At 40.8% G+C, this 19062-nt stretch overlaps 1 protein-coding gene across 49 annotated transcripts in view; it reads left to right on the top strand.

Moving 5' to 3' along the window:
* Positions 1-19062, top strand: part of NEB (nebulin) — a 159629-nt gene that overhangs the window by 52999 nt on the left and 87568 nt on the right. For 48 of the 49 annotated variants that reach the window (XM_081004288.1, XM_081004289.1, XM_081004277.1 and 45 more), the window contains 21 exons: positions 320-631; positions 759-965; positions 1313-1417; positions 2467-2574; positions 3223-3534; positions 4331-4534; positions 5506-5610; positions 5708-5815; positions 7015-7326; positions 8447-8650; positions 9378-9482; positions 9583-9690; positions 10241-10552; positions 11269-11472; positions 12543-12647; positions 12746-12853; positions 14022-14333; positions 15469-15672; positions 16383-16487; positions 16773-16880; positions 18112-18423. In XM_081004288.1, coding sequence (XP_080860414.1) covers positions 320-631; positions 759-965; positions 1313-1417; positions 2467-2574; positions 3223-3534; positions 4331-4534; positions 5506-5610; positions 5708-5815; positions 7015-7326; positions 8447-8650; positions 9378-9482; positions 9583-9690; positions 10241-10552; positions 11269-11472; positions 12543-12647; positions 12746-12853; positions 14022-14333; positions 15469-15672; positions 16383-16487; positions 16773-16880; positions 18112-18423 — 3960 coding nt within the window. The remainder of the gene's footprint in view (positions 1-319; positions 632-758; positions 966-1312; positions 1418-2466; positions 2575-3222; positions 3535-4330; positions 4535-5505; positions 5611-5707; positions 5816-7014; positions 7327-8446; positions 8651-9377; positions 9483-9582; positions 9691-10240; positions 10553-11268; positions 11473-12542; positions 12648-12745; positions 12854-14021; positions 14334-15468; positions 15673-16382; positions 16488-16772; positions 16881-18111; positions 18424-19062) is intronic. The other variant, XM_081004274.1, reaches the window with a different exon arrangement.

Raw genomic sequence — 19062 nt, 5'->3', positions numbered from 1 at the left:
TGCCCCAATGGGTCTGGAGTCCCGCTTGTCCTATTCACTGAAAATCTGCTCTAGAAGGTTGGGGTCCTCTCCAGAACAACAGGGGAGGTGGTGCTGGGGAGTACAGGGTGGGAAGCTGATACAAATACAGCCTTATCTGGGACAAAATGGAGCGACACCTTTGGATCTGACCCACTGTCATATTTTATTAGTTTTTATGTTCAACCTCATGTACACTTTTAATTTTATTTATCACAGATGAAGAAATGTTGCATTTCTAACCTTCCTGAGATTAAATTTTACTTCCTTACTTATGTTCTCTTTGTCTTCTTCTGTGCAGTACAAATACAAACTGGGATATGAAATGGATAAGGGCAAACTTGTTGGCTTCCGCAGCCTCCAAGATGACCCAAAGCTTGTTCATTACATGCAAGTAGCTAAGATGCAGTCGGATCGTGAGTACAAGAAAGCCTACGAAACCAGCAAGACCAAGTACAACACCCCGGCCGATACTTTCAGCGTCATGGCTGCCAAGGAAGCTCAAGCAAATATCACCAACACCAACTACAAAAAGCTCATCCACAAATATATCCTCCTGCCAGATGCCATTAATGTTGAACTGGCAAGAAACATGAACCGGATTCAAAGCAATGTAAGACCTTGCATTCTCTTTTCACTACCAGTCAGTGGCTATATTTCTCGTGCATTTGCAGATGGTTTATGTTGCTGCAACTATAGCTGCTCAACTTTGGCTGTGTGTTATTCTCTTCCACCTGCAGCATGAATACAAACAAGATTACAACGAATGGTACAAAGGACTTGGTTGGAGTCCTGCTGGGTCACTGGATATTGAAAAGAGTAAGAAAGCCACTGAAATTGCAAGTGATTCGAAGTACCGCCAGCATCCAAGCCTTTTCCCATTTAAGAAGCTGATGGACTCAATGGACATGGAACTTGCAAAACACAATGCTGGTGTTATGAATAAGGTGACTGTCGTTACCCAGTGTGAAAAGAATCTGTTTTGTTTGGACCAATTGGGTACATTTGGAATTTTTAGAGGGTGCTGTGAGTGCCAGTCACAAAATGGCTGCTGTAGGGCCATGGCATAACAAAATGTCTGCCCTGGTGTTTTGCATAATACAAAATGGCCACTGCTGAGTGTATGGCATAAAACAAAATGGCTTCTGTGAGGTGTGACGTCATACCAAATGGCTGCTATATCTAAAAGTGTAAAAAAAAAGATAAATAAACAACTTTAAAATTAATATGGCAACATTACTGCACGTATAAATGCAAATTGCATTGATTTATCTTGTTTTGTTTTTCCTAATAGCATTCATATATAGATGCGTGGGAGAAGGATAAGACGAAGATTCATGTGATGCCAGATACACCTGACATTATGCAGGCCAAAGCAAACAAGTACAATTACAGCCAGGTATAGAAATATGTAACAATGCGTTGTGTTGGTTAATATACTATTCGTATGCAAATTCTCTGGCTCAGATATATTTTGTAGGAATGCCTTTGTTTTCTTTAGTTGTTAGAAGTTCATTTCCAATTGTATTTGACATTCACCTGAAGTGAAATCTGAAGCAAGTGCTTCGTGTCAGAACAAACAAGAGGAGTGTTGAGGCAAGCCTAGATTTGTGATCAAACTAGTGAAATTTCTCAGGGCTTTATGCACCTCTCTGTATTGTCATCACATTTTATCTAAAGCAGCATTTTAAGGAAATTTCAGAACCTTCCTGCTACCCTTTGAATGAACAACAGGGAAAGCCAAGAGTTGGGAAAACACTAACAGAAATTTCTCAGGGGTCTCTGAACATATCTAGATCGTCACCAGATTTCACCTCAAATGAAATCTGAAGCAAATTTTAGGATTTCTCCTTGGGCAATACTAGAATGAGTTGAAACAGGTGGTGAGATGCCTTTTTTTTATGCCTCTTCTCCTTGTGAAAAGCACCTCCTGTTTCAGCAATAGCCTTTTGAAAAAGAAAAAGCCAGGGCTGCAAAAATTAGGGCAGCAATGGTTACCCATTTTTGGTATTGTGACATCTCCCTAGCTTCATGATCCCTGCTTGGCAGGATCATATAGCCAGCAAGACTCCTTTTTGCAGTGTTGAGGGACCGGGGGGGGGGGGGAGATGCCCAAGCATCTGCGAGCTGAGGCAATAAAGATTGCGAGTGAGCCGCTGTAAAAAAGGCTTAGAAGCATATTTTGAAGAGAATTTCAAGGGGCTCAATCATTCACCTCCCCCCCCATCAAAAATGTTCACCCATGAAATTTAACTCCGCCCTAGCTATAACAGCGCAGGAGTTTTAAGGAAAGCTAAGAGCTATTTGGTGTTCCTTGTGCAATTTCTTAACTGTTCTACACTCAATATTCTACACTCAAATATTCAAAAAATATATTCTGATATATACCTCAAGTGGAAGAAATGCCTGTATTGAGCTTTTTTTTGCTCTTCTTGCTTTCCATATTAGAAACTGTACAAACTTGGATGGGAAGAATTGTTGAAGAAAGGTTATGACCTCACCGCTGAAGCAATCTCAGTGAAATCTGCAAAAGCATCAAGGGACATCGCTAGTGATGTAAGTAGTATTGTAGTACCTTGATGCATTCAGTCACGTTCTCTAGGACTCAGTCATATAAATGGTTTACAGGGCCAGAGCTTGTCGCATTCCATCGAACTTCACCCTCCCCTCACTCTTCCAGGTACCCTGCCAACTAAGTGCATTCAGAGTACTTTCTCCCTCACCTCTGAGGTGCCGTGGTGTGTATACCAGCACAGACCAGCCAAAGCACCTATAGTTCCCTTGTAGAATAATAGATGTCCTACTGTATGATTTTTCCAATGTCCCCTATGAAGAAAAAGTCTTATCATTGAATCTCATGTAGTTATCAAGCAATTTTGAATCAAGGCAGGCTATTGGGGGTGGAATCTAGTTTTCACCAAAACATACCAGGCTGAGAATGTAGTTCTGCCAGTGTGCTGATTTTTTTTGGCCTGTTTCCAGAGCAGCCTTATGGCATGTCTACTCACAAGTAGGACCCACTGAGTTCAAGGGGGGCTTGGTCCCAAGTGAATGAGCAACCTGCTTTGCTTGTGAATCAGCAGCAACCACGAAAGGCCACATTTGCAAACAGTTCTGACATGGCGCCTCCATTGGGATAGATCTGCTAACGATTCTGGATTTTGTCATTCTTGTCTTTGCAACAAACTTTGTTTGTGATTTCAGTACAAGTACAAAGAAGGTTACCGCAAGCAACAGGGGCATCACATTGGAGCACGCAGCATACAGGACGACCCCAAACTTGTGCATTCTATGAATGTAGCCAAGATACAGAGTGAGAGGGAATACAAGAAAGACTTTGAGAAATGGAAGACCAAGTATATCAGCCCTGTGGATATGCTGGAGGTCTTGCACGCTAAGAATTGTCAGAAACTGGTCAGCGATATCGATTACCGTCATTTTCTGCACCAATGGACATGTCTCCCAGACCAAAATGATGTCATCCATGCTAAGAAAGTATATGAATTACAAAGTGATGTAAGTCATATTTATAAACCATATCTTGCTATGGGGGATCAGAAATGATATTTGTTTGTGAAGGCAGATTTCAAGTCTCCTTCAGTCTCTAACCTACCCTAATGCTGGTAGGTCCCTGCTTACATCCTTCATTCTCACTGACTTCTTATTGCTCTTGTTCATCCTCGTTTTTGCTATTTCTGGACTATGTTCCCAATCTTTTATGATACCCAGTTTGTTTAATCTCTTAATTTGTTTTTGTCAAACTTCTTTTCTGAGATTTAAGGTGCCTTAAAAACAATGTTTCCCTTGTCTCCCCTCCTGCGCTAGTCTTCTCACTATGTACATTTTTGGCCATATTCTTGGCCAAACTACCGGTACAGTGGTACCTCAGGATACATACGCTTCAGGTTACATACGCGTCAGGTTACAGACTCCGCTAACCCGGAAATAGTGCTTCAGGTTAAGAACTTTGCTTCAGGATGAGAACAGAAATCGGGCTTCGGCGGCGCGGCGGCAGCAGGAGGCCCCATTAGCTAAAGTGGTGCTTCAGGTTAAGAACAGTTTCAGGTTAAGTACGGACCTCCAGAACGAATTAAGTACTTAACCTGAGGTACCACTGTACTTGGTCTTCAAACTTTGCAAAACTTTGTATGCTTTATTTAATTACCAGTCAAGCCAAATGATAGACGTACCTAAGGCAAGGACCCATAATCAACATATGACGGAGGAATAGGAATAGGACCAAAAGTTAAAATCCTCTTCAGTGGTATTTGCAAGACCAAATGGATCTCATATATGTTTTCTTCCTTGCTAGAATGCATACAAAACAGATCTTGAGTGGCTGAAAGGCATTGGATGGAACTCATACGGATCTCTAGAATCGGAAAAGAACAAGAAGGCTTCTGAGATTCTGAGTGAAAAGAAATATCGCCAGCCTCCAGACACCGTTAAATTCACAAGTATCCCTGATTCAATGGAGGTGGTTTTGGCAAAGGAAAATGCCAAGCATAGGAGCGATGTAAGTCTTCTCAGCACCAGTGTGTGCTGCTCTCGAGGAGCAGGTGTCAGCAGCGGGAAGAATGGCTGTGAATGGTAGTGGGGAGGAGTGAGTGAGTCATGCCCTATAGCATAGTTAACTGCCTTACAGCACATCCAATGCATGTTTATTCAGAGGCAAGCCCCCACTGTATTTAACAGGGCTCTCTAGGGAGCATGTTCAGGACTGCAGCCTTAATTAGTTCAAGAGTACATTCCTTTTTTGCTTGGAGTTTGCTTCAGGTGAACATGCATATGATTCTGTAGCAATTTTGATAAGTGCATTTTTATTTTTGTTTTCAGTTTGATGAATTTTGTATAAAAAGGGAAATTCAGTTTCTGGGCCTAGTGATTTATTTAGGAAAATGATGTCGTCCCGTCCCCCCCCCCCCCCCGTAAGCCTGTAATCCTGTGAAGGAGGATATAATTACATTGGTTTAAGTACTGAGCAACCCTCCTCTCCCTATTCTCCCCACAACAAGGCATTTTACAGTCTCTTGCACCAGCAGGGGTGCCAACTTGGATAAAATATTGTCGGGAGGGGGAGCTAAGCCCCGCCCCTGATAATCACATGGCACAGTGCGCACACACCATTTGAATGACAATGCCCAGCATCTTGGGGGCCCTAACCCCCTCAAATATTTTATTGGGGGGACAGATGAAGGGACCTCAGCTCCAGGTGTTAGCTCCTATGTGCACCAGGTATTCAGCAATGTCTCAAGGTGCATGGGAGCACAAGACCTTGCACTGCACCTGCTAGCACAAGGTGCTGCACAGTCTCTTTCACAAGGTTTTGCACAACATGCCATGGAACGCCTTCCACATGGGCAATGGCCTGCCCAACATTTCACATTGGCTTGATGTACTTTTGTACTGTGCTGAAGTTAATATTTATTTTTACTGGCATATTATTATGATGATGATTATTATTCACTCTCTTTCCATTCTTTCTAGAAACGTTATAGAGAAGCATGGGATAAGGACAAGACTCAGATCCACATCATGCCTGACACTCCCGAAATTATCCTGTCCAGAGCCAACTTAATTAACACGAGCGATGTAAGTTTGATGCTGGATAGCACAAGAGGGTGTTTGAGCTGTCTGTTTTCTTGCTGGGCTTCCACAGCGATTAACTTTCTGATGGTTCTCTCATTAGAAACTCTACAAGTTAGGATTTGAAGAATTGATAAGGAAAGGCTATGACCTTCCACTCGATGCCATACCAATCAAGGCTGCGAAAGCATCTCGAGATATTGCCAGTGAAGTAAGTATTTCATTCTGCTGGTTTACAGCAAAATGGCAATGCTGCTTATTAAATCTTTGATTCGGCACATTGTTAACATTGTGAACTTTCTAAGGGATGTGTGTGCATATGTATATACATTTAGTTACACATAAGTGCACACACTGATTTTCTTTTAATTTTTTTTATATTTATCAACCAAACCTTAAGGGGGGAAATAGTTCCGAAGTTTCCCAAAAATAAATGCAGTGCTTCGTATAATCATTATAATAGCTGAAATGAATGAATTGTGATTTGAAAAGTGTCAGGTTTTGAACAAATATAAAATGGATGTAAATCAAAGCCTGGCTTCAGCTTCTCTTTTATTCCTCTTTTGTAAATTGGAATCCTATCTTGAATCAACGTTCACAAATATAGATATATATATGATAAGTTCCCTTTATGAATAAAAAAATAAGTCCTATTAGGGAGCAATTCAAAGCTCCCTCTGGCTCTGAGGCAGTCTGAAGGAGAAACAGGAAGAGGCAGAAGTGCTGCTGTGCTGGCAGAAAGGGAGGTCTATTGCTGGAAGTAACTCCATGTTAAATTATTTGTATTAATGGTTTAATAAATACTTTGCTTGTGGGTGGGGTAATCTTATATACCTGGGAGGAGATCTGTCAAACCCATAGCCCTATTGGCTCAGTGGGATGGGTTGGCAGCTTTTTCATCCTTTTGTTTGTTTGTTACCTTCCCACCCCCAGTTGCAGATAATGGAAAGCTATTAACTTTACCAGCTCCAGGGCTGGTGTAGCTAAGAGGCCCTTTTTTGTGTGTATCAGGATAACATGACAGCTTAGGTTCCTGCACATCCAAGCCTGTCTCCAACACACCCCTGGAATAGCTCACTTTGGGTCCTGCAGATGTACCCAGGACCTTCTGAGGTAGAATTGCCATTTTGGTTCAGACAGGCAATCCTTAACACAGAAGGATGGTTAAATTCTGCTTAATGTTTTACAATACTACAATCACACAATATTGCTTTGATTCCATAAACTCTTAAATGACTGTTGGTCATGCCCAACCATTTGAGCTGAAACGCCTTATTATATAAGTTAGGATGTCCTGAGAAATCAAGTTTTGGAGGGATGATCATTTGATAAGGCCTTTATAAATAGACGAGCACCTCTTAATGTAATTAGAATGAGAAGTTAGTGAAAATAATTTTCTCTTTCCCACAGTACAAGTACAAAGTTGGATATCGCAAGCAGCTTGGCCACCATGTTGGAGCACGCAGCATACAGGATGACCCGAAACTTGTGCATTCTATGAATGTAGCCAAGATGCAGAGCGAAAGAGAATATAAGAAAGACTTTGAAAAATCGAAGACCAGGTATACCAGCCCTGTGGATATGCTTGGAGTCTTACTGGCAAAGAATTGTCAGAAGCTGGTCAGCGATGTCGATTACCGTCATTATCTGCACCAATGGACATGCCTGCCAGATCAGAATGATGTTGTGCATGCCAGGAAAACATATGAACTTCAGAGTGATGTAGGTATCTTATTTTTTCTTAAAGGCTTTTAAGCATGAGACTATCCCAGGGTTGGTGGATTTTATTCACAATTCCTTATGGGGGGAAAGCCTGTCTCTAAATAGCAAATAATGATAATTGTGCCTGGATCTTAGAACAAAAAGGTGAGACCGGACTGATGGGTCAAATGAGGGAACATATTATTCCTAAGAGCCAGTGTGGTGTAGTGGTTAAGAGTGGTAGTCTCGTAATCTGGGGAACCGGGTTCGCGTCTCCACTCCTCCACATGCAGCTGCTGGGTGACCTTGGGCTAGTCACGCTTCTTTGAAGTCTCTCAGCCCCACTCACCTCACAGAGTGTTTGTTGTGGGGGAGGAAGGGAAAGGAGAATGTTAGCCGCTTTGAGACTCCTGAAGGGGAGTGAAAGGCGGGATACCAAATCCAAACTCTTCTTCTTCTTCTTCTTCTAAGTCAGAAGAGTGGGAAGCTAACTTCAACCTTGAGGGAGCTAAGACCTGCCTGTTCCTAGGGGTATGCCAAGTCATAGCCCAAAGCCTAGGTCCCACCTGATGGTGAGCAAGGAAGTGGCCCTAACTCAGCCCCTTCAGGATTGGTAGTAGATGGTTCTATTGGGCTGCCCCACTCATCAACCTAATAGCTGCATTCTATTTAGATATTTAGATAGCATGCATACTATATACAGTGGTACCTCGCAAGACGAATGCCTCGCAAGACGAAAAACTCGCAAGACGAAAGAGTTTTTCATTTTTTGAGTTGCTTCGCAAGACGAATTTCCCTATGGGCTTGCTTCGCAAGACGAAAACGTCTTGCAAGTTTGTTTCCTTTTGGATTTTCAATGCATTCCTATGGGAAACCGTGCTTCGCAAGACGAAAAATTCACAAGACGAAAAAACTCGCAGAACAAATTAATTTCGTCTTGCAAGGCACCACTGTATTAAAAGAGTAAAAAAAAGTTGGAAAAGTTTGTTTCTTTTGTTTAATCTGTCCTGACACAAGTTGGCAGTGTAACAATAGTCTCTTCAGTTGATGTGGATTATAATTTGTGATGGCAAAAATCCTCAATTGTAATGGAAGGTTTTAATGGAACTATTGTCCTCCCTCCTTGTTTCTTTTCAAACAGAATATGTATAAAGCAGATCTTGAATGGCTAAAGGGCATTGGCTGGACTCCAAGTGGTTCCTTGGAAGCTGAGAAGAATAAGAGAGCCTCCCAGATCTTAAGTGACTACATCTACAGACAGCATCCTGACAAATTCAAATTCACAAGTCCCATTGATTCTATGCCTATGGCTTTGGCAAAGCATAATTCTGAAGTTATGGACCATGTGAGTTTCATTCATACCCCTTCCTTAAAACTCATATGAACAAATATATAAAGAAATCTTGCTGGTTTAGCAATGTTGTGACTGGGAATATGCAGGCTCTGATCACTTTGAGAATTAGCCTAGTAATTTTATCATTATAACTATTTTTCTCTATGATTGTTATCTGACCCTAATTAACTAATTAAGAGTTTCGTTTTTGTGCTAAGGAGGCACATTCCATTCATTCTTATTTTCATACTCTTTCAACAACCATTTTGTAGCAAAATGTTGGTTTTCATACATGTTGGATCAGGGCCATTTCCAGAAAGTAGTTATGGGGAGGGCATTGTTTGAGAACATGAGTGTCGTCCCCCCCATGTTATTTAATATCTATCTGAAATCTTCAGACCTGTCACCAGAAGATTTGAAGTGAAATACCACTAATATGTGGAATGTACCCATCAATCTCTTTCTGTTCCATCCGAAGCATCAGAGGAGATTGACTGGTGCTTGAAGATGGTGGAAGACCTGACTGCAATACTCCATGCTCTGGTAACTTCCAGTCTGGATTATTGTGATGTGCTCTGTGTGGGCATGAGGACAAATTGGAAACTTCAACTGTTTTATCTGTTTTATGACTATGACGTTATGTTGAAGGACTTCTGATAAATGTTAGAAGCAAACAAATTGCCATTCTTGGTTGCTGCTGCCTTCATCAAATAATTTATTTACTGGTTGTTGTTTTCAGCGCAAGTATATAGATGCATGGAACAAGGATAAAACCACCATTCATATCATGCCAGATACTCCTGAAATTATACTGTCGCAGCAGAACAAGATCAACTATAGCGATGTAAGTAAAAAAAAAATTAAAAAATTGGTAGAGAACCAATTTAGAAGAAATACAAGTGCCCTGTTTTTAAACACACAATCAATCTTTGCCATTCGTTTAGAAATTATACAAACTTTCATTGGAAGAGGCCAGGAGAAAGGGTTATGATCTTCGTGTAGATGCAATTCCAATCAAGGCCGCTAAAGCCTCAAGAGATATCGCAAGTGAGGTAAGTAGTTCTGTTCATGATTGTCAGATGCTGTTATGTAATAGGCATTGCATTTTCCCAAACCACTTCCCTTAATAGTAAATAGTCCCAAATAGGCTAAATAGTCCCCCTGTGTTACCGATATTGTCAGTTATCATAAATAGGAATAATCATTGAATACATTAAGTTTTCGCAGGTGCTTGCAGATGTTGATGGCAGAATCCAAAATGACCCTCAGTCCTTCCAATAAAATAGTTTCACTAAGTTCCCAGTATGTGGCACCCACATGTTGTAAGCTAGCGGGTACAGGAATTTTTACCTGTCTTCCAACCCAGATATACCAGGAAGCCTACACCTAGGTTTGGTTCATGCTCACATTTTTTTTTAATGTTGTTTTTCTTTAAAGCTGTCCCTTTCTGAAAAAATAAAAAACACAGAATGACAGGTCCGTTTTTTAATAGATTCATGAATCATATTCTGTATAAGTACAGAAACTGAGAAACTGCCTGACAACAAGCAGTCTTCTGGGTAGATAATTTATAGTATGCACATATATTTCTTTCCCCTCCAGTACAAATACAAAGAAGGCTACCGCAAGCAAGTTGGCCACCACATTGGAGCACGCAGTGTGCAAGACGACCCAAAACTTGTGCATTCTATGAATGTAGCCAAAATGCAGAGTGAGAGGGAGTATAAGAAAGACTTTGAGAAATGGAAGACCAAATATACCACCCCTGTGGATATGCTGGAGGTCTTGCACGCTAAGAATTGCCAGAAACTGGTCAGTGATGTCGATTACCGTCACTATTTGCACCAGTGGACGTGCCTGCCAGATCAGAATGATGTTGTGCATGCCAGGAAAACATACGAACTTCAGAGCGATGTGAGTATCTTTATAAGAAAAAGCGTTTTAAACATTAGATTATCCCAGGGCCAGCAGATTTGAACCACCATTTTCTGTGTGAAGAAAGCCTTTCTCTAAACATCAGGCAATTATAATTGCGACGGGATCTCGAAACAAAGATTGATTACTGCTCCAGAGGTCCAGAACACCTTTCTGTGGGATGTACATTTGGCTTTTGGCTGAGGTTTGCTCCACAAAGGGGGAACCACTACCAAGGAAGCCCTGAGACTGGGCATCACCAACAGTTTAGCACCCACCGAAGGCAGCACCAGCAGGGAATCCCCTGCCAGTTATAGGACCTGAGATTGTTGAAATCAGGGAAGCGCTCCTTTAGGTACTTGGGTCTCAAGCCATTTGGGCTTTGTATGTTAGTACAAACACCTTGAATTGGGCCCAGCAGCTCACTGGCAGCCAGTGAAGTGCCTTCAGGATTGATGGCAGATGGTTCAATTGGGCTGCCCCACTCATCAGCCTAATAGCTGCATTCTGTTTAGATAGCATGCGTACTATATATTAAAAGAGTAAAAAAAAGTTGAAAAGTTATTGCTTGTTTAATCTGTGCTGACACAAATTGACAGTGTAACAATAGTCTCTTTAGTTGATGTGGATTATAATTTGTGAAGGCAAAAATCCTCAATTGTAATGGAAGATTTTCATGGAACTATTGTCCTCCCTGCTTGTTTCTTTTCAAACAGAATATGTATAAAGCAGATCTTGAATGGCTAAAGGGCATTGGCTGGACTCCAAGTGGTTCCTTGGAAGCTGAGAAGAATAAGAGAGCCTCTCAGATCTTGAGTGACTACATCTACAGACAGCATCCTGACAAATTCAAATTCACAAGTCCCATTGATTCTATGCCTATGGCTTTGGCAAAGCATAATTCTGAAGTTATGGACCATGTGAGTTTCATTCATACCCCTTCCTTAAAACTCATATGAACAAATATGACTGGCTGGTTTAGCAATGCTGTGACTGGGAATATGCAGGCTCTGATCACTTTGAGAATTTGCCTAGTGATTTTATCATTATAACTATTTATCTCTATTATTGTTATCTGACCCTAATTAACTAATTAAGAGTTTCGTTTTTGTGCTAAGAAGGCACATTCCAGTCATTCTTATTTTCATACTCTTTCAGCAACCATTTTCATACTGGATGAATCAGAGCCATTTCCAGAACGTGGATATGATGGGCTTTGTTTAGTACCATGAGCATTTCCCCCGTCTTGTTAATTAATATATATCTGCAAACAGTTGGGACCCCTCTCAACAGGAGATTTGGAGTGAAATACCAATAATATGTGGAGGGCACCAAGCTATTGCTCTCTGTTCCATCTGAAGCACGAGAGGAAACTGAAGTGCTAGTCTGGTGCTTGGAGATGGTAATGGACTAGATCAGGCATAGGCAAACTCGGCCCTCCAGATGTTTTGAGACTACAATTCCCATCATCCCTGACCACTGGTCTTGCAAGCTAGGGATGATGGGAGTTGTTGTCACAAAACATCTGGAGGGATGAGTTTGCCTATGCCTGGACTAGATGCTGGTCACTAAATTGAAGTGGAACCAGGAAAAGATGGGGGTCTTATGTATCCAAAGTTCCTCTGGAAGGAGCAGGTGCAAGCATTGTGATGTTTTGGACCCATCTCTGTCAGTGGAGGCCCAAGTAGCCTCAGTGCCTAGGAGTTCATTTACATCTACAGCTGGTATGCCAACTACGGCCCAACTACAGAGAAGACTTGGCCACAGTACTCCATGCTCTGGTAGCTTCCAGATTGGATTACGGCAATGTTCTCTATGTGGGGCTGCCCTTGGAGGCAATTTGGAAACTTCAACAGTTTTATGATTGTGAAGGGCTTCTAAGAGATTTTAGAAACAAACAAATGAATGAAAGAATTACCATTTTTGGCTGCTGCTACCTTTATCAAACAATTTATTTACTTTTTTTCCTTACTATTTACTATTTTTTCAGCGCAAGTATATTGATGCATGGAACAAGGATAAAACCACCATTCACATTATGCCAGATACTCCTGAAATTATATTGTCACAGCAGAACAAGATCAACTATAGTGATGTAAGTAATGTCTTCAAAATCGTTGGTAGAAAAGCAGTTTAGAATAATAACAAGTGCTCTATTTTTAAACATTAAACCAATCTTTGCCATTCTGTTAGAAATTATACAAACTTTCATTGGAAGAGGCCAGGAGAAAGGGTTATGATCTTCGTGTAGATGCAATTCCAATCAAGGCTGCTAAAGCTTCAAGAGACATTGCAAGTGAAGTAAGTAGTTCTGTTCATGAGTTGTCAGATGCTGTCATGTAATAGGAATTGCATCTTCCTAACCCACTTCCCTTATTACTTTTTTTTTTTTTAAAAACATCATTTTTCTATGGCTCAGTGGATAGTGAATAGGTGGGTTTTTGTTTTCTGGTTTGAATTGTTGAAAGGGCAGTGATATGTCAATCCCTCATTTATCACAGCTGATACAGCTAATCTTGTGATGCTTTGAATAGATTTAGATGACTAAATAGCTCCCCCCCCCATGTTATTGATATAGTCAGTCATCATTAATAGGAATATTCATTGAATATGTTAAGTTTTCACAAGTGCCCAAACTGGTGATGGTGGAATCCAAAGCATGCCTGAATCCTTAAAATAAAATAGTTACACTTGATTCCTAGTATGTAGCAGTCACCTATTGACAGCTAAAAGGTAAAGGTAAAGGACTGCTGACCGTTAAGTCCAGTCGCAAATGACTCTGGGGTTGTGGTGCTCATCTCGCTTTACTGATCGAGGCAGCTGACGTTTGTCCGCAGACAGTTTTTCCGAGTCATATGGCTGGTATGACTAAGCCGCTTCTGGAAAAACCAGAGCAGCGCACGGAAACACCGTTTACCTTCCCGCCAGAGCGGTACCTATTTATCTACTTGCACTTTGACATGCTTTCGAACTGCTAGGTTAGCAGGAGCTGGGACCGAGCAATGGGAGCTCACTCCGTCGCGGGGATTCGAATTGTCAACCTTCTGATTGGCAAGCCCTAGACTAAGTGGTTTAGACCACAGTGCCAGGAATTGCATGGAACTTTGGCCTGTCATCCAAGCCAGGCTTGTCATTCAAGCTTACACTTAGATTTGGCTAATGCTCGCATATGTTTTCTTTTTTTCTGTTGTTTTTCTTTAAAGCTGCCCCTTCTGAAAACAACACAAAACAGAATGACTGGTCCATTTTTAATAGATTCATGAATAATAATAATAAATACCTTCCTAAAGGAAACAAATCTTTAAAGATTATTAGAGAATCTGTATGAGGAATTAGGAAAATGAAGTGGCAAAAAGATAAGGAAGAAAGATGCTATCTAAATGGGGAAAATACTGTCACAATTTTCCAATGCAGCTATCTGATGAATAATCTTATGGGTAGACGGTTTACACATGTTTATCTATTTCAGTACAAATACAAAGAAGGCTATCGCAAACAGCTTGGGCACCACATTGGAGCACGCAGTGTGCAAGATGACCCGAAACTTGTGCATTCTATGAATGTAGCCAAAATGCAGAGTGAGAGGGAGTATAAGAAGGACTTTGAGAAATGGAAGACTAAGTATATTAGCCCTGTGGACATGCTGGAAGTGTTGCACGCTAAGAATTGCCAGAAGTTGGTCAGTGATATTGATTACCGTCATTATCTGCACCAGTGGACCTGCCTTCCAGATCAGAATGACGTCATCCAAGCTAGAAAGGCCTATGAACTCCAGAGTGATGTGAGTACTATTTATGTTTGGGCACAACTAAACATAATATAAGGCATAAAATCGGGTGTGTGTGTGTGTGTGTGTGTGTGTGTCAAATGGTGGGATACAACGGTGAGTAGAACTGATTCCTTCCCTCCCCCAGCCTGCTCCATCAATCTTGGCTCTTTTCTCCTAACCCACCTCTAATTCCAGACAACTTTCAAGTGTTGCAGTTGCACAATGTGAAGTAACAAAAAGCAAACATGGTGGCAGTGGTCACTGGTACAGAGGACTGACACCATGGGTAGGCAAACTAAGGCCCGGTGGCCGGATCTGGCCCAGTCACCTTCTAAATCCGGCCCGTGGATGGTCCAGGAATCAGCGTGTTTTTACATGAGTAGAATGTGTCCTTTTGTTTAAAATAGATCTCTGGGTTATTTGTGGGGCCTGCCTGGTATTTTTACATAAGTAGAATGTGTGCTTTTATTTAAATTACATCTCTGGGTTGTTTGTGGGGCATAGGAATTCGTTCATATTTTTTCCCCAAAATATAGTCCACCCCCCCCCCAAGGTCTGAGGGACAGTGGACCAGCCCCCTGCTGAAAAAGTTTGCTGACCCCTGACTGACCCCTTCCTATCGGCAGACCCCCTGTGAGGAGAAGGTAGAAAAACCCCTCCTGGGGCTGCAGCAGAGTATCAGCAGGAAGCAGACTGTCAGATATGTAGCACTCCGAATTTCTTTTATTATTTACAGCGAATTAAAACAACAAAGCATAGCTAGTGTGAGCTGAGTGCCTCACACACGTCTCTGTTGCGAGAGCAGAGAGAGAACAATCAGCGGAAGTTACAGATGCTCACTTCCGTTCTCAGGCATAACAGTACACAACAGTACAGGAATGTCAACATGACTATCATGTTACATCAGTGATGTGAGACTGAAATCCCAACATCCTCCCCATGCCCATAGCAGCCATGTTATCCTGACACTTGTGGCACTTTTATTCGAGCATGAGTACCAGCACCTCATTATGGTGTGTATGTGTGTGTGTTACATATTTTTTCTCTCTCTTTCTGTCATCCTAATCAGACGGCACCCCCTCCCCCAAGCAAGAGTCCTCTATAGCTTTTGCTTTTATTAATGATTCTTTGAATTTCTTATTCACAGAATGCCTACAAAGCAGACCTTGAGTGGATGAAAGGCATTGGCTGGGTCCCTATTGGTTCACTGGATGTGGAAAAAGCCAAGAAGGCTGGAGAGATCCTAAGTGAAAAGCAGTATCGTCAGCCTCCAGACAAATTCAAATTCACCAGTGTGACAGATTCTCTTGAAATGGAGTTGGCCAAGCATAATGCAGAAACAATGAACAAGGTGAATCTGAGCCGGGCAGTTGAGAAACTAGTACTGTGGTACAAATGTTGTAGGGTCTTATTACAGGGCACTAGTGATCCAACGTTTTTCCATTTTCACTGATTTCCATTGGGGAGCTTTTTGTACCTTGTTTAACTTTTGCCTTTTAACTTAAGGGGATTTAAAAGTAACCAGCTTCGGTCAGAGTTTACATTACATATTTGCAATATGACATACAGTTAACATTTATTTTAAAGCTGTATTGGCATATAGGTGGGTAGTCAACAGGTAACATGGTTGTGACCCCTGTACATTTCTCTGAAAGCAAAACATTTCACTTCATGTATCTTAGACATTTTTGTCAGCTATTTTATTGCAAAGTTCAGGAATTGGAAGAACATTGCACCATTTGCATCAGGTAGACTTAAATATGAACAAATAATACATTTATTCTCATATGGAACCTGTGAGGTAGATTTAAGCTGAGAGATTGTTAGTGGTCCAAGATCACCTAGTCAGCTGCACGGCTGATTGAAGATTTGAACTCCACCCAGTCTTAGTCCAACACTCTACCTACAGCACCACAGTTCGAGGTAGCGGAGTTCTGCCTCTGCAGGCTATTTTAATGCAATTTTCATAGGAGGCCCTGACTTAAAAAAGCAAAAAAGCCCTAGGATTACTGAACGATTGTCCTTATAACCACTGTCTCTTGTGCTTATGTTTTTCCACAGCGTTTGTATACGGAAGCTTGGGATAAAGACAAGGTTACAATCCACGTGATGCCTGATACACCTGAAATCATGCTGTCAAAATTCAACAAGCTAAACTATAGTCAGGTGAGTGCCACTTGGATAAACAAAGGAGTTCCTCCATACCAAGGGAGACTGCAAATATTTCAGCCAACGTCCATGGTTCTTGCAAGGGATGTGGGCCCCATAGTCACCAGATGGTTAGGATTTGTTGAGGCTCAGTAGGCTAGAGTTGCCCTGGAGGTTTTGGTTTAAGTGCAGCACAGTCAAGTTGTTGCACCTCAGTCAGTTATGTAAAATTATATATGTGTGTGGACATGAAGGATGCAGGCGTGGATAACAATGAAGTAAACATGTTGTTCTTCCTTACAGAAATTATACAGACTTGCTATGGAGGAGGCAAAGAAGGATGGCTATGACTTACGTTTGGATGCTATCCCAATTCAAGCTGCCAAGGCTTCCAGAAATATTGCCAGTGATGTGTGTACCCAATATGTTCTATGTATAGCATTTTTTTTAAAGGGGAAAACATTTCTTGCTCTAAATAAAAAAAAGAATTGAAACTGTGGTCTCAATTCTACAGTATGTGTGACTGTGGTGGATGTTTTAGGCATCCATGAAAGGCAGTATTAGAGAGAAGCTACATTTCCTTCCACGATTTTGGTTTCATTTGCTAAGGGACTAATTTATTATGTGAATTATGGGGACAAAAGAACAGGGTTCTTTAGCAGCATTAAGAACAGAGTATTGAAAAAGGTGCCTGAGGAGATGTAGTAAATAGAAAGCAGAGTGGCATGAGGAGAGTCTTAGGCACAATATAGGAAGACAGTAATGTTTCACAGGGTTTTAATGTGATACAAGCTACAATGAAACCCTCAAACAATTATTTCATGGTTAGTGAAAGGGCAAGTTAAAAGAAAACTCAAAGTCGAAGTTAATTATGTATTAACTACAGCTCAGCTATTATTAGCAGGAAATGTTTACTGTGTGGAATATTAATAAGATCACTTGCTGTAAACATTTATGGGAAGAAAATAATAATGCAAGCAGAAACTTGGGCTTTTTGCCCCATTTTGGAACTGTTATCAACCCACTGGACATTTTCACAGTATGGTGAAATGGACTTAGCCAGGTGTATTTCCTTGTTTGTTTGCTTTGTTTACTATGTTTCTTTAAAACTTACTGGAAAAGAAAGGAAAAATATTTGAAGGCAGCTGCATAATAGATTAAAAAAGAAAAGAAAAAAAAGAGATGAAATCCAGGGGGAAAATATATTGGGATTTATTTAGAGCTGAGATTCAAGGAACTGTGAACAAGCTCTGCATCTCCAAGGGACCATGGACTTGTGGTTCATGAAAGCCCCCACTTGATCGCCACATAGCAAAGTAGTTTTGAAACTGGAAAGATGGCGGGAGGTGCTTAAGCATTACCCAAGACATCGGAACTACCTAAAGAGCTTTTTCATTCCTATCCATAAATAATAAAGGATTGAAGAAGAAGAAAAGCTTACCTTGCCAAAGGAACAAAATCTTTAAAGATTATTAGAATGTACGATGAAATAGGAAGATGAAGGGACAAGCATAGGAACAAAAGATGCTATCTAGATGAGAAAAATACTGTCACGATCCTCTCAGAATGTGGGATTTTCCAATGCAGGTATCTGATGAATATTCTTATGGGTAGATGGTTTACACATGTATATCTATTTCAGTACAAATACAAAGAAGGCTATCGCAAGCAGCTTGGCCACCATATTGGAGCACGCAGTGTGCAAGATGACCCGAAACTTGTGCATTCTATGAACGTAGCCAAAATGCAGAGTGAGAGGGAGTATAAGAAGGACTTTGAGAAATGGAAGACTAAGTATATTAGCCCTGTGGACATGCTGGAAGTGTTGCACGCTAAGAATTGCCAGAAGTTGGTCAGTGATATTGATTACCGTCATTATCTGCACCAGTGGACCTGCCTTCCAGATCAGAATGACGTCATCCAAGCTAGAAAGGCCTATGATCTCCAGAGTGATGTAAGTAAACTATGCAGAATAAACACAGCCAGTGAATTTGTGTCTTTCCCCAAATCATCCAGATATGCTTTTTTATGGAGACAGTTCATATATATCTGGAAATCAATGTGTTATAAGTGGAGATGAATGGATTCCATCCATTCCTCTCTGTTATTGTTCACTATTCCTTGGGTTGCCTTCTGTTTGAACCCTGGAACAAACTCCGGGTTTTGTATTGTCAGTAAAGGCTTTTGTGCATAATTTTAAAAGTAAACCTAAAACAAAAACCAGCAAACCACCCCAATGACACATAAAACAAAAGGTATGTTTTTAATTGGGGATTTTTTTTTAAGTTAAAAGAACAGTTTTTAGAAACATATACAATATTTATATCATATATATTTTTTAATGCAGTAGCAAAATTGTGTAATTCTGAAAAAATAAGCTAGTTTTTTTAATGAACAATTTAAAAATAATTATTTGTAAGATACCTTGCAAACGTTTTGGAAATATATCACCAGATACTTTTAGTTCCGTTACGATAACGTGAAACACCAAAATCCAAGGTTAAATTCAGTAGAGGCAGATTCCATTAGCATTCTAAGCAATGTCAGGAATGAGACATCAATGGCACAGTTCTATAGATATTTACTCAGAAGT

Source organism: Podarcis pityusensis (assembly GCF_964106645.2).
Source record: "Podarcis pityusensis genome assembly, chromosome: 1".
In the NCBI taxonomy this organism is placed as follows: Eukaryota; Metazoa; Chordata; class Lepidosauria; order Squamata; family Lacertidae; genus Podarcis; species Podarcis pityusensis.
This window is presented reverse-complemented; position numbering and strand designations above follow the sequence as displayed.